General features: G+C 43.3%; 1 protein-coding gene across 1 annotated transcript; it reads left to right on the plus strand.

Moving 5' to 3' along the window:
• Positions 1-2,384: 2,384 nt before the first annotated feature.
• Positions 2,385-5,025, plus strand: si:dkey-174i8.1 (arylsulfatase I). Its single transcript, XM_034552482.1, has 3 exons — positions 2,385-2,749; positions 3,531-3,863; positions 3,939-5,025. The coding sequence occupies exons 1-3, from the start codon at positions 2,385-2,387 to the stop codon at positions 5,023-5,025; spliced, it is 1,785 nt and encodes a 594-aa protein (XP_034408373.1).
• Positions 5,026-12,678: the final 7,653 nt, after the last annotated feature.

Genomic DNA, 12,678 nt, shown 5'->3' on the forward strand with positions numbered 1-12,678 from the left:
TGTATATTTTGGCCTCCACAGTCGCTCCGACCAATCTCCCCTTTGTTGAACAGTAGAAAGTGTATTTGTCGGTCACACGATGTACAGCATAGCCCTGAACATGTTGCTAAAAAAAAGTTACAAGTGGAGCCCTTTACATTACGTTTGTTTTATATTTTATACATATTTGAAATGAAGCTTTTCATCACTATTGGCCTTTCTTTTTTTTTAAAGTGCACCTCGTTTACATCCCTTCTCTCATGTGACCCCTCTGAAAGAGTCACACAGTTGAGAAAGAACAGTCCCTTCCTCTCCCTGTTGCGCAAGAAGACATTTGTCACTTTCCATTTTTACAGCCCCCACCCCTCCACCCCTCTCTCCTCCCCCATCATCGCGGTAAAATGGAGTTCATGTCACCCTGCATTTCCCCGAGGCAAAGTGATGGCTACACCCAGAGAACCCAGACGTACACACACAGCAAGACAAAGTGACTTCTCCTGTTATGCCACTTTGTTTATGCTGTTCGGTCTCATCTTGGACAGGGAAGCCTTCTTTTTCTGGTTCGATCTTACTGATATTCCTCTTCTTTACAGCGTCCCACTTAGTGCTTAATTTCTCTTTTTTAACGTTATATATATATCCTTTTAATATGTTCCCATTTCCCACCAATTGTTTCATGTAATCCAATTCAATGCATCCCCCCTTTTCTTGCACTCTTTGTCAGCTTCATTCTTGCCTCATCTTTCCCTCTCCTGCCATTCTCACTCTCTCGCCGTGGGCAAAAAGCCATGGGAAGTTTCCCAAAGGGTGAGAGCAACACGAGTTGGCTTCGACAACATAGGAAATGTATCAGAGGACATTGATTTCCTCTCAGCGTTATGGGATGGAGATGGCAGGGAGGTGAAGGCTAAGAGCCATCCGGTCGATACGCATTCACCGGATGTTCTCTTCCGTAGACGGATTGTTGCGTTTTGTTGTGACTCTATTAATTGAGCAGCATCAGGCAACAAAAGACGGAGGACAGGGGGTTATTCAATTTCTATTAGGGATTTACTGGATACGTTGGAATAATGCACTATGAGGGAAATCACAGTGGAAATATTAGCTGTAGCATTTGAAATAGTATCGGTCAGAAACGGACAGTATTAGTGACAGTAATTGAAGTCGCTCCAAAATAATCCTATTTTCACACTTCCTCTCAGAGTTTACCTGTTTTATTGGTTTTAGAGAGTTCCTCTGCCGCCCCCAGTACAAGTCAAATGAATATTTTACGTTTTTTCTTTATCAAAGAAGTCGTCCCCATGATAAAAAGGAAAAGGAAAGGTCTGTGGATTAATGAGTGCAGTGGCTCCCAAATGTTTCCTGTTATAAAACACTGAGTTGATCCGGCTGCTTCCTCATCTGTCTGCTTTTGGGTCCAATCCCTGTTCAATGCAATGGTTGAATATTAAGATGAGGTTTTTGGATTTGATGGTCTCTTTATTTGAGCCAGAGTACACGGATGAAGAGCTCCTTCAATTCAAAGAGCGGATGAGGAGAGAGAGAGAGAGAGAGAGGCAACCATAGACTGTTTATAAGAAGTGGACGTCGTAGCTTTATGATCTATTTGACTCTAAATGGGATCATAATGTACACAATCGCCATCATATATTGAAGCAGACTTGAAACTAGCAACTGAGACCATAAACTCATGTTTACAATGTTTACCGAGGTAATAAATCCAGTGAGAAGTAAGGGTCATTTTCTCATAGACTTCCTCCCATACAACCAGACTTATTTTTTGCAACCAGAAGAGTCGCCCCCTCCTGGTCAGTATAGAGAAAAGCACATTTTAGACGCTTCCCCATTTGCTTCACATTTCTCCTTCAATCCCGATGTTATCCTTTAAGGCCATTTTTCTATCGGTATCTATTCTTTTATTCACCACATTCCCCCAAAACTCTTTTGCATTATTTGTGTTACATTCGTGGCTATAAGTCGACCATTTTGAGCACATCTTGACTTTGCACAAGTAGTTTTTCTCGTACTTGTGTGTTATGCGATGACTTGCAGGAGAAAGGATCAGGCTTTATCCAAGAAAACAATGTCTGCCTATACCGTCTGTATATATACCTGTCTGGTGGTATGTTTACCCATGTGTGCATTTCAGCTACCCAGGTCCCATTTTATGAGGCGCCTGAAAATATAATGGAATGTAGCAAGGTACTGCAAAAGGTGAAGCCTCCATCTCTCGCTCAAACACACACACACACACACACACACGACTCATACCAACTTCTTGCCCATCTGAGCGACAGCCGTTTTTACTCCAACCGCCACAGCAGCAGCTGGCACCAGCTCAACCTCATCTCACACAACCAAGAACAACCCCCGGAAAAAGACGACAACTCCTACACAATGGGTAGATGAGACGTCTGGACGAGCTCCTCGGACACACAGATCTGCCCCATCACACAAGCAGATCGCTGGAGATGAGGGGAGGAATCGGCTCTGTGTTTTTCTTGGCGATCGGGGTGACCTCGCTCAGGGGCCTCCGCTGCTCGGGTGAACGCAAGTCTATGGATGGCAGCCTTGTGATTGAGGAGGTGGAAAGGCCCCCACACCTTATCTTTATCATGGCGGACGACCAGGGTTACGGAGACATCGGCTACCATGGCTCAGATATCCACACGCCTATGTTGGACCAGCTGGCGGCTGAGGGGGTGAAACTTGAAAACTACTACGTTCAACCCATCTGCTCACCCTCTCGAAGTCAACTCATGACAGGACGGTGAGTCATTTCCTTATCAATACATCAGTATTTAACATGGGAAAGAGATTCACTTACTGCATCTGTTCCCATGTGATATGATTATGCATGGGCTTTATAGGCTTTTTGTCTTTTGCTCAGATCCCTTTGGGGGATTTCAGTGATTGGGAAGCTTTTAGAAAGGCAATAAAATGGAAGTACCACCACTAGTGCCAGCTAATACATTGTGTATATTATCTAACCACTGGAACAAAAGACACCCATATTCTGACTTATATAGATGATTAAAAGATAATTCATGTGAGACTAAAAGATGCAATTGGTTTTATCGTGATATTGGCTACAAAAGCAGAAATGATCTGTTTCATTGACTTTTCAGTGTGTAAACTGTTGGATGTCCCAGACATCTGTCTCACATCATAGCAATATCAAACCAATAAGCTACAATTCATCTAATCTTTACAATCCTCAATAAAAAAGAACATAGCTACCGGCAAAGCTCCCTCTAAGTCCGTCCAGTTTGTTTGATCCTGGATTTTCATTATCTCTGTGGAAAGAGTGACCTAACAATGACATGTTCTGTGTGCAGATTAAAGTGTTTTATTGCAGAAAGGTTGCAGTTGCAGGTAGTAAGGAACAACAAAAAAGTCATTTAAAAGCTCCTCATCAGAAATTAAATCACTGACCTTCTCAGCTTGACGATGTGTAACAGTATCCACGGGTGTACCACTTCTTAAACCAACTGTGACATGTACCATTGTTGTGTTAGTGCATACATCTTATCAAGACACTATTTTACCAGCTACCAAATTCACACTGGACTCCAGCATTCGATCATCCGATCGCGTCAACCCCTCTGCCTGCCTCCGGACATCCCCACCCTACCGGAGCGTCTGGTAGAAGCTGGATACGCCACGCACATGGTGGGCAAATGGCACCTGGGCTTCTACAGGCCGAGCTGTCTCCCCAAAGCGCGTGGCTTTCAGAGTTTCCTCGGCACGCTGACCGGCAGCGGAGACCACTTCTCCTATCGGAGCTGTGACGGAGCCGAAGCTTGTGGATTCGACCTGCACGACGGAGACAGGCCTGCCTGGGAGATGGCCGGCAACTACTCCACTCTGCTCTACATAGAGAGGTGGGCATCGAGGTGTACATTAAATTAATAAACATTCATACGTACAAACTTCTAATGTTTCCCTTGTCCAAACAGAGTGAAGCAGATCCTGAGGAGCCACGACCCCCACAAACCACTTTTCCTCTATCTGTCCCTTCAGGCCCCCCATACACCCTTGCAGGTACCGGATCGTTTTCTGCACCGTTACGAATCCCAGGCCAATCGTCTCAGGCGCCACTACGCAGCCATGCTGAGCTGCCTGGATGACGGGGTCGGACAAGTGGTCCAGGAACTGAAGGCTAGTGGGCTCTATCAGAACTCAGTACTGATCTACTCATCTGATAACGGTGGGCAGCCACTCTCCGGGGGGAGCAACTGGCCTCTGAGAGGTGGCAAAGGGACTTACTGGGAAGGAGGCATCCGGGCTGTGGGCTTTGTCCATAGTCCCCGACTGAAGAAGAAAGGTGCAGTCAGCAGAGCGCTGATCCACATTTCTGACTGGTATCCGACATTACTGGGACTAGCCGGGGCCCTGCAGTCCCACCGTGGCCTAGACGGTCACGATGTGTGGGGAACCATCAGCGAAGGCCTTCCCTCTCCTCGTGCTGAAATTCTTTTCAACATCGACCCAGTCTCCAGGAAGCCCGGGGAGCCATATGACAAGGCGTTGGTACTCAATGGATTTGGGATCTGGGACACGGCCGTGAGGGCAGCGATAAGGGCTGGGGACTGGAAGCTATTGACAGGAAATGTGGGCGACGGGGATTGGATACCACCACAGGCTCTTCCCGTTGGTCCAGAACGGTGGCAGAAACTCGAGAAGGGGCGCAATCAGCTGGGGAAGTCAGTGTGGCTGTTTAATGTCACTGCTGACCCCTACGAGAGGTCCGACCTGGCGAAATCTCATCCAGAGGTAGTGAAACACCTTCTGACGAGACTGGCAGAGTACAACCGGACAGCGGTGACGCCGAGGAATCCACCAGATGATCCCATGGCTGACCCCGAGCTCCATGGAGGGGTGTGGAGGCCCTGGCTGGGCTCAGAGGGACAGGAGGGGGGAAATGGAGAGGAGGGTGGCAGGAAAGGGAGGATGGTGAAGATGAAGCACTGCAAAGTATGTCAATTAAAAGCCCTCTTCAAGAAGGTGGGGTCACGCATGCAGAGAAAGGCCCTGTTCTTCTAAATGCCTCATCTAGCAGCATCAGTAACACTAAAGGTTCAGTATGCTTCGTGTTTGTGTCCCTAAGTGTTGTTTGAGTTAGTGTGAAGTTATGCTTCAACCGAACAAAGTGGTTTTGTTGCCTAAACATTCGTTTTGTTGCCTAAACTTAATATTAAATTGTTTCCTCGGTGCCTCAGTAATTTTAACACATTAAGTGTGAAGAGATTGTGGTCATTTCTCGTATTTCTGTGAGTTCACAGTTGTTGAATTGGAAAGTTGCTAAATATTTGCAGACTTGAGCCAATTCCAACTCTATACATGTGTGAGGTTACAGACACGATCATCTGAGAAGGACTTTGTTTCAATCAATCAAACTTTGATTTCAGACTCAAGGTCCAGATAGTACAAAACATGAAATAGAATAAAATACATACAAAATCACAAGTAAAATACATAGACCTACGAATGCCTTATAAATAGACAGCTGTGACTGGTAGAACTAAACTTTATGTTTGATAAAACCATGATTATTTAATATGATAAATGTATACATAAGATTTCTTAAAACAGCTTGGAAAGTATTAACTCCTGCAGCCACAAACATTTCACTGGCACTACTCCACCTCGGCCTCTTCAGTAATATTCTCATGGCATCATTATGAGCTACTTGAAGTCTTTGTAATTAGACCACAAGTTTGAAGCACATACTGGCAACTTAGCCAGGAGCAACTTAAGGGGGAAGAGAGATGGAGACAAATACAAACACAGACCAGCAGACAAGTGGGCCGGCCAGACAGACGCGATAGAGCCACAATCAAACATTGAAGGTCGGAAGATAAACAAGCCGCCAGATAGAAAAAGCAGACGGTGCCCAGCGGCCTGGCGGAGCGAGTTGACTCACTCGCTGTCCTGCAGCCAAACTGCAGCAGGGTGACTTCGGGCCGTCGTTGGACTGCGTATAGGGAGCCGTGTGTGTGTCATTGTGCCTGTATTCAGGAATAGTTTGATTAATACGGATGGAGTGCGTGCATGTGGAAGCGAGGCCCGAAGAGATGGGCAGAGGAACGGAGGGTGACCTCTCGACGTCTCATCTCCTAATCATGTGAGAGGACCCTTTAAGGATGACAAAGAGACCACCGCAGGGGTTCTTTTGTTTAGAAGTCATACTGTAGATCACTTCCCTGACTTTAAAAGACCTCAGACCATCACATCATGTGCAGTCCGTCCCTAATGATGCCGTCGATCTACTGTTTTATAAAATGATGGATAACTGATTGAGATCTTAATAAATTCATGAATGCAAACAATCAGCGTTAACGTCTCTTCACTTCACGCGATCGCAGAAGATTATTACGAATTGTTTACTAACATTTTCCTAATGGTTACAGGTAAAATGGAGGGAAATTAGTACACTTTACATAATTCAAGTTAATTGCTGGTAGTGTATTTTAGTCAAGAAATTCAACATATATGGATAACATTTTAAACAATACATTAATGATGAATTAACATTAACTTGTGCTGAATCAGAAAAAATAAAAATAATAATTAGAACCAAATGATATATTCTTCGTCGAGATTTCTGGGAAATCGTCATCAAATTATTGACCCGTAAACTTTATGATGGATAATTTTTCTAAAGCATATTGTTCACATGCTTGTTATGCTATAAAAAAAATTACTTTTCATTACAAAATGTGCCTCTGTATCTGCATGCATGTATGATGTCGTCAGCCCAACACTACCTCCAGACATGAATGTCCGTAATGGACAATGCGGCAAAACGCTGGCTTACGTTTTCTTCTGTATTCCGTAGAGGCCGTAGTTTAAGCTCATGCTATCCCAGTAGGTGTGATGTATCTTAATGGGAATGAATCATAGGTGGTGCTGCTTGGTCACATACAACACACAGTAGCACTATAGCACTGTAGATTTCTCCCCAGCGGCCTGATAATGAATATTAAACTGTCCTTCTTCGCTGTTTCTTTCCCTTTTGCCTCGTCCTCCCTTCCTGCCCCCCCCCCCCCCCCCCCCCTCCATTCATCCCTCAGCGCTTTGCTCATTCCCTCTGCAAGCCCCCCCTTGTCTTTCTGTCTCATTTTGCTCCTCGTCCTACTCACTTGTTTGTGCTCATTTGCAAGATCGAGTTAGAAGCATTAGCCATGTTTCTGCTCAGAGCTCTGTGGCGTACAGTTAAATAAAAAGAGTGGAGGAGGGAAGAGAAGAGTTCCCAGGGGCTGCAGGGGGCTGTCATGTCTGAAAAGCTTGTAGATCTGATTAAAAAATATCTGCTTTAGTGAAACTGCATACATAACACACTGCGACTACTTTAATGATAAAGGGGAAGTGGGGAAATCTTCAAGTTTAAAGGATAAGGATTTTATGATTATTGGCAAATCCCAAATATCATCAAAGGGCCGATATGAATTACATCATCCCTACCGTCTGTGGCTCTCAGGGACTAATTGTAATCTCGCTAATGAGTACTTACAGCACCAGGACAGTGTGGGATCAACTCAAAACAAACTACGACGCCCATGTTCATTGTAACGAAGGATTATGTCACACTGTGGCTCATTGATGTGTGTTGATAGATTTTGGACAACAATGAGATATTTCAGGGTTTTGGTAACACATACAAATCTGGGGGATCAATTGATTGAAATACATCCTTAAAATTGATCAGAAAACACAACTTTAGTTTTTCATTGAGAAATCGCACCGCAAGTTATTGTTCCAGACGCATCTTTAGCGATTAACAACTAATAAATAAGTCAAACATCTTCCTGGTTTCATTTCACCTTTTCTTTTTTATTTATTTTTTATTTGTATATTTATATATTATTTATATTTAAATAATAATGTATATATTTATATTAACTTTTCAAAATGTTTGACTTCCATGTATGTCCTGTGGTCCAGTGCCAGGTGCCCTTGAGCAGGTTGGACTTTGGTGTCTTGGTCAAATACACAAATCCTCTGTGAGTCTGCAAGGTTCCTGAGTGCATTGGTGTAAGATGAAGTTTTATTAATGGCTACAGCGTGTACAGTCAAAAGTAGACGAAATAGAAACAAGACTACTTTGAATTTACTGGCTCACAATTACATCGGCTGTGCGAAGTTTCATTGCAAAATTGTATAGCAGCTTTTTCCTCATGCACATGGAATACAACTTTATTGATCGCAATGCGTGTCGGTCGGTGCGTCAGTCCACCACTTTGGTCCAGAATTAATTAACACCAATCGATATGCATTTAAACTTTGTCCAGACAGTCATGGTCTTCAAAAGTATGTCAATTTGTCCAATCATTTGATTTGTGACTCAAATACTGTGAATACCTATAGTGCTAATTGGCAAATGTAAGTCGGCCTAAACATACAGTACACCTGCTTAACATCAACCTGCTTGCATCGCTATTGAGAGCATGTTAGCATGCTACTGTTAGCATTTAGTTCAAAGTGCTGCTGGAGGTTATGCTAGAATCCTTGTGTGAAGCGGATCTCGATGTCGGATTGTCGGTTTTGGAAAGTTACAGAATTTGTCGGACACAGAGCAACGCTGTTCTGCCATGAAATGGCTCTTCATGTCTTTTTACGTAAATGCATAAATGCAATCGACGACGACTAATGAAGCGTAGGCGTCTCGGAGGATTGTCCCATTTCATAGGGCAAGATCTCAACCGTTAACCCTTGTAACTTTTCCAGTTCAAAAAGGAAGGGACACAAGGGGTAAGGGTAAAAATAAGAAATGGGATTGGTCCCCGTTAAAGCGCTATAGAGATAGAACAATTGTACAGAGCTGCCAGATCTTCTCTCTAAACACAATATTGCGACAGCGATTCAAACGTGGTTTCACGATCACAATTTCTGTGAACTCCATCTTTAGAAGAAAGACTGGAAATCAAACATGTGGAAGCTTTCTATCCTCAAAGAATCCATCTGCACACGACTTATATAGCATCCCTCCAAGGAGCATTGAAGCTGAAGGCACTTTGTCCATTTCCCGTAGATAGATGTGCATGCAACAAACACACACACACACACACACACACACACCATCACAACTAGACCTCCGTGATGAGATCGGATGAGACTGCTTTGGGTTAACAGTATAGGAATATTGCTCAGAGTCCTATACATGTGAGACAACTGGTGAAGACAATCGTTGGATGCCCACACATCTGATTCCCAGTATACTGTGATGGCCCGCAGAAATAAGGCACCGTCAGATTATATAAATCACGAAGGAGGTGTCACACAAAAACACACACACACACACACACACACACACACACACACACAGACGAACACACAGTGCTATCCAGTACGTGGGAGGGAGCTGTCATATCCACTGTTGGATAATCAGTTGAAGGTATAAGGCCAACTTCAGATATTCAGATTCTTTGGTGAAGTCGTGAAGTTAAACACAAAAGGCTCACGAAACCATTTTAAATAGAACTTTATTTTCCTTGAGATGGACATTGCGTTCTAGATAAGCGACATTAAAAGTAAACGCAGCCCTTTCTCTACGCTCATTCAGTGAGTATCAACGACTCAATCGGGACACATTCGCCGGAGTCTCTCGCACCCGTAAATTGCAACCCCATTACCCACTGAAACAGCCCTGATGTGCTATTAAATGCTTATTTGGGATGATGTGATGGGTTAGTAATTGACCGAGAAAAGGTAATAGATCCACTTTAATGTACTTGTACATGACAGTCTGTTCCCAAGGAGACTGTTGAACCCTGAAAAAGAGATTTACTGACTGACATCCAAAGAGCCGGCTCAGTGCAGCTCAGTAGCTGATAGGGCGGTTTGACCTCTAGGTGTTTAGGTGCTAGGGAATGACAGTGGTCACTCCCTGATATAAACACACACACACACACACACAGACACACATCTCCAAACCATTGGAGGAGAGGCTCTCTTAACATGCAGCCGTGAGCCAACTTGAAAACATTCTTGCAGATTGAGTCATTCCCCTTCGGCCTCCGTGGCGCCACAACACTGCTTTCGTCACCGCGTGGAAGTTTAGCTCGTGCAGCATAAGAGATGATGATCTTTTCCATCTCGTGCACATGAGACAAGGAAATATCACGTGCAGCACGTTGGTTTTGTTGTGGGACAATGAACAACCGTACCGTTCTTATTAGTACACGATTCGTGGGCGTATATATCTCTGCACACAACGCCAACGTGCACAGACGACGTTAATGAGAAAAACCTGTGGGTATATGCGAGGCCTCTAATGTGTCATCAATATTAAGCATCTTATTTAATACGTTTATCATATGGTTTGTATGTCAAATCAAGGAAAAACGTTTTTTTATAGCAGTTCCATGAACATAAAGTAGTAAAAAAGTGCCATATTTCCCTCTGAAATGTCGTGGAGGCGGAGTATAAAGTGGCATAAATTGGATTTACTCAAACAGAGTACAGTTCCTACCCACCGCCGTAATGCACTGTATATTATTTAACGTAAACCTTAAGCAATGCTGACGTGTCATCGGTCTTTGGAAGCTGCCGGCTCGCTACGCACACACACCCACTCCCTCTGGGCTTATTTTCCTTAATGTCAAATAACGCAGTGTCATGTGACGAGTCGAGAGCCACCCAAACAGGAAGTGAATCATTGAGAGGCAATTAGCGACACCAAAATTGAAGCCTGTTGAGCCTCTTTATGCGTGTGAGACGGGAGGAAGTTTTATTTGACGCATTGTCGTTACCCTCTGCTGTATCACTGCCTAACCTGCTTCTCCCTCCCCGAGGTCTACCGCACCAGTGGTAGCAATGGGTTACAAGATATGTATGAGAGTATCGCAAGCTTTATAATAAGGCCAAAGGAAAATATCTTCAGTCATACAAAACTTTCCCTTTTTCTGATGTAATGTTCCATTTTCTGACTCAAATAAAACACTCGGGTTTAAGGGGGGGGGGGGGGGGGGGGGGGGGGGGGGGGGGGGGGGGGGGGGGGGGGGGAACCACTGTTTTTTGTTGACATTTCTCAAAGCTCATGGGAATATGTATTTCTTGGCAAGGGTTTGCAAGGATACTGCCGCTGCACAGCCTGTCCGAGACTTTTCTGACAAGGTTCATCACCAAGAAATACAGCAATGAATACCAGGGTATATTCCTCTGCACCCTCTGCTAATTAAGCTTGAGAGCCGGTCCCCTGTAGTTACAGGTATAGAAATCCGGTCGCGCCGCTCCTGTGCTCACTGCAAACACTGGTTAATTGCAAACGCTCCCTAAACACTGTGCCAGATATACACTCACAGTTCAGAGGCAAGGCAAGGAGAAAAAAGGAGATGCACATGTATGCATTTACACATGTTTAACGCGTTAAATGCGTTGAGCTGTTTTCATCCAGCCAAGATCTATAGAAAGGTTTCCCAGTGTTAGTCTTAAATGAAATGCATCTTGACCTTTCAGTACTATGGGCCATGCCATCATCTTTCAGTAATGCGTGCGACAGGAAATAGAAACAAAATGGAGACACGAGGGCAGTGAAGGAAGGATTTAAGGGCAAGTCCTTGAGAAAGTGTATAGCAAGAAATATGCCTGTTTTGTGTGTAACAATTATATTTACAGTTAATTTTCTCCTAATGAGATGCTAGAATTAAACATCAGTCAAAGACAAGATATAGTCCGTTTAGTAACCGTTATGGAGCTTTTGATCTATTTCATAAAGTAATTTGTTGGCAACCCGGGGCAAAACAAACTGTATAGACCACTGACACAAGAAAATAGTTGCTTATTTACACATCATACAGACAGGGAGCAACATTGTCATTCATTTAGAGCCATGTTTGTTGTGACCTGTATCTCATATCTCTGCGTCACAAAAAAACTGAAATCTTAGTTTAACCCCTTCCGCCATCATCAGGGCTCACAATTAGAATACAAAACTAGAATTACACAAATATATGAAAAAAAATTAAAGTAAAAAAACGACCGAAACCCAAATGCGTAGTGAAAACAACAAAAACAAATGTAAATAAATAATAACACTGATAATATTAACATGCTTCCTCAACCAATTTAATAAGTCATGGTTAGTGTCAGTGCATTGCTTCCCTTTATAAGTTGGTGCATCCAACAGTTGTTGAGTAATTTATGGAGGAGATTTATGTTAGAGATGGAGTTTTTCAAAATACGTGGTGGATGAAGACCAGATTTAGTCGTTTTTCTCCTCTGATACGCGTACTAAGTACGTAAATTTCTCTATTCACTCTTTTTTAACTGTATATTTTGGTCACCACCAACTCCTGAGGGAAATATCCATCTCTTTAGTAGCTAGCTAGTTGCTCACTTATATTCAATACACAGTGAGTTTTTCAAGCTTAAATATAAATAAATAAATAAAATGGAAACGATTTTGATGAGCGCCGAAACCCTCTGAAACACTCGGTAGAGCTGAGAGGAACAAATGAGAAGTGACACGTTTCATATTAAAAGGTAGTCATTTGACTCATTGTTAATGTAGATTCATTGGAGCGGCTTTAAAGTGCCATCTGAAGATCATGCGGTTTGACCATAATGCTCCAGAAAGTATACTTTTTCATCATACAAGACTAAAGAAACACGTGATTATGTAAAATAATATGCAGGTCAATCAATGCATAAAAAGAAAAAATCAAAGTGCTAACGTACAGTATACGCTTGACACGT

The sequence above is a fragment of the Cyclopterus lumpus genome, chromosome 15, assembly GCF_009769545.1.
Source record: "Cyclopterus lumpus isolate fCycLum1 chromosome 15, fCycLum1.pri, whole genome shotgun sequence".
In the NCBI taxonomy this organism is placed as follows: domain Eukaryota; kingdom Metazoa; phylum Chordata; class Actinopteri; order Perciformes; family Cyclopteridae; genus Cyclopterus; species Cyclopterus lumpus.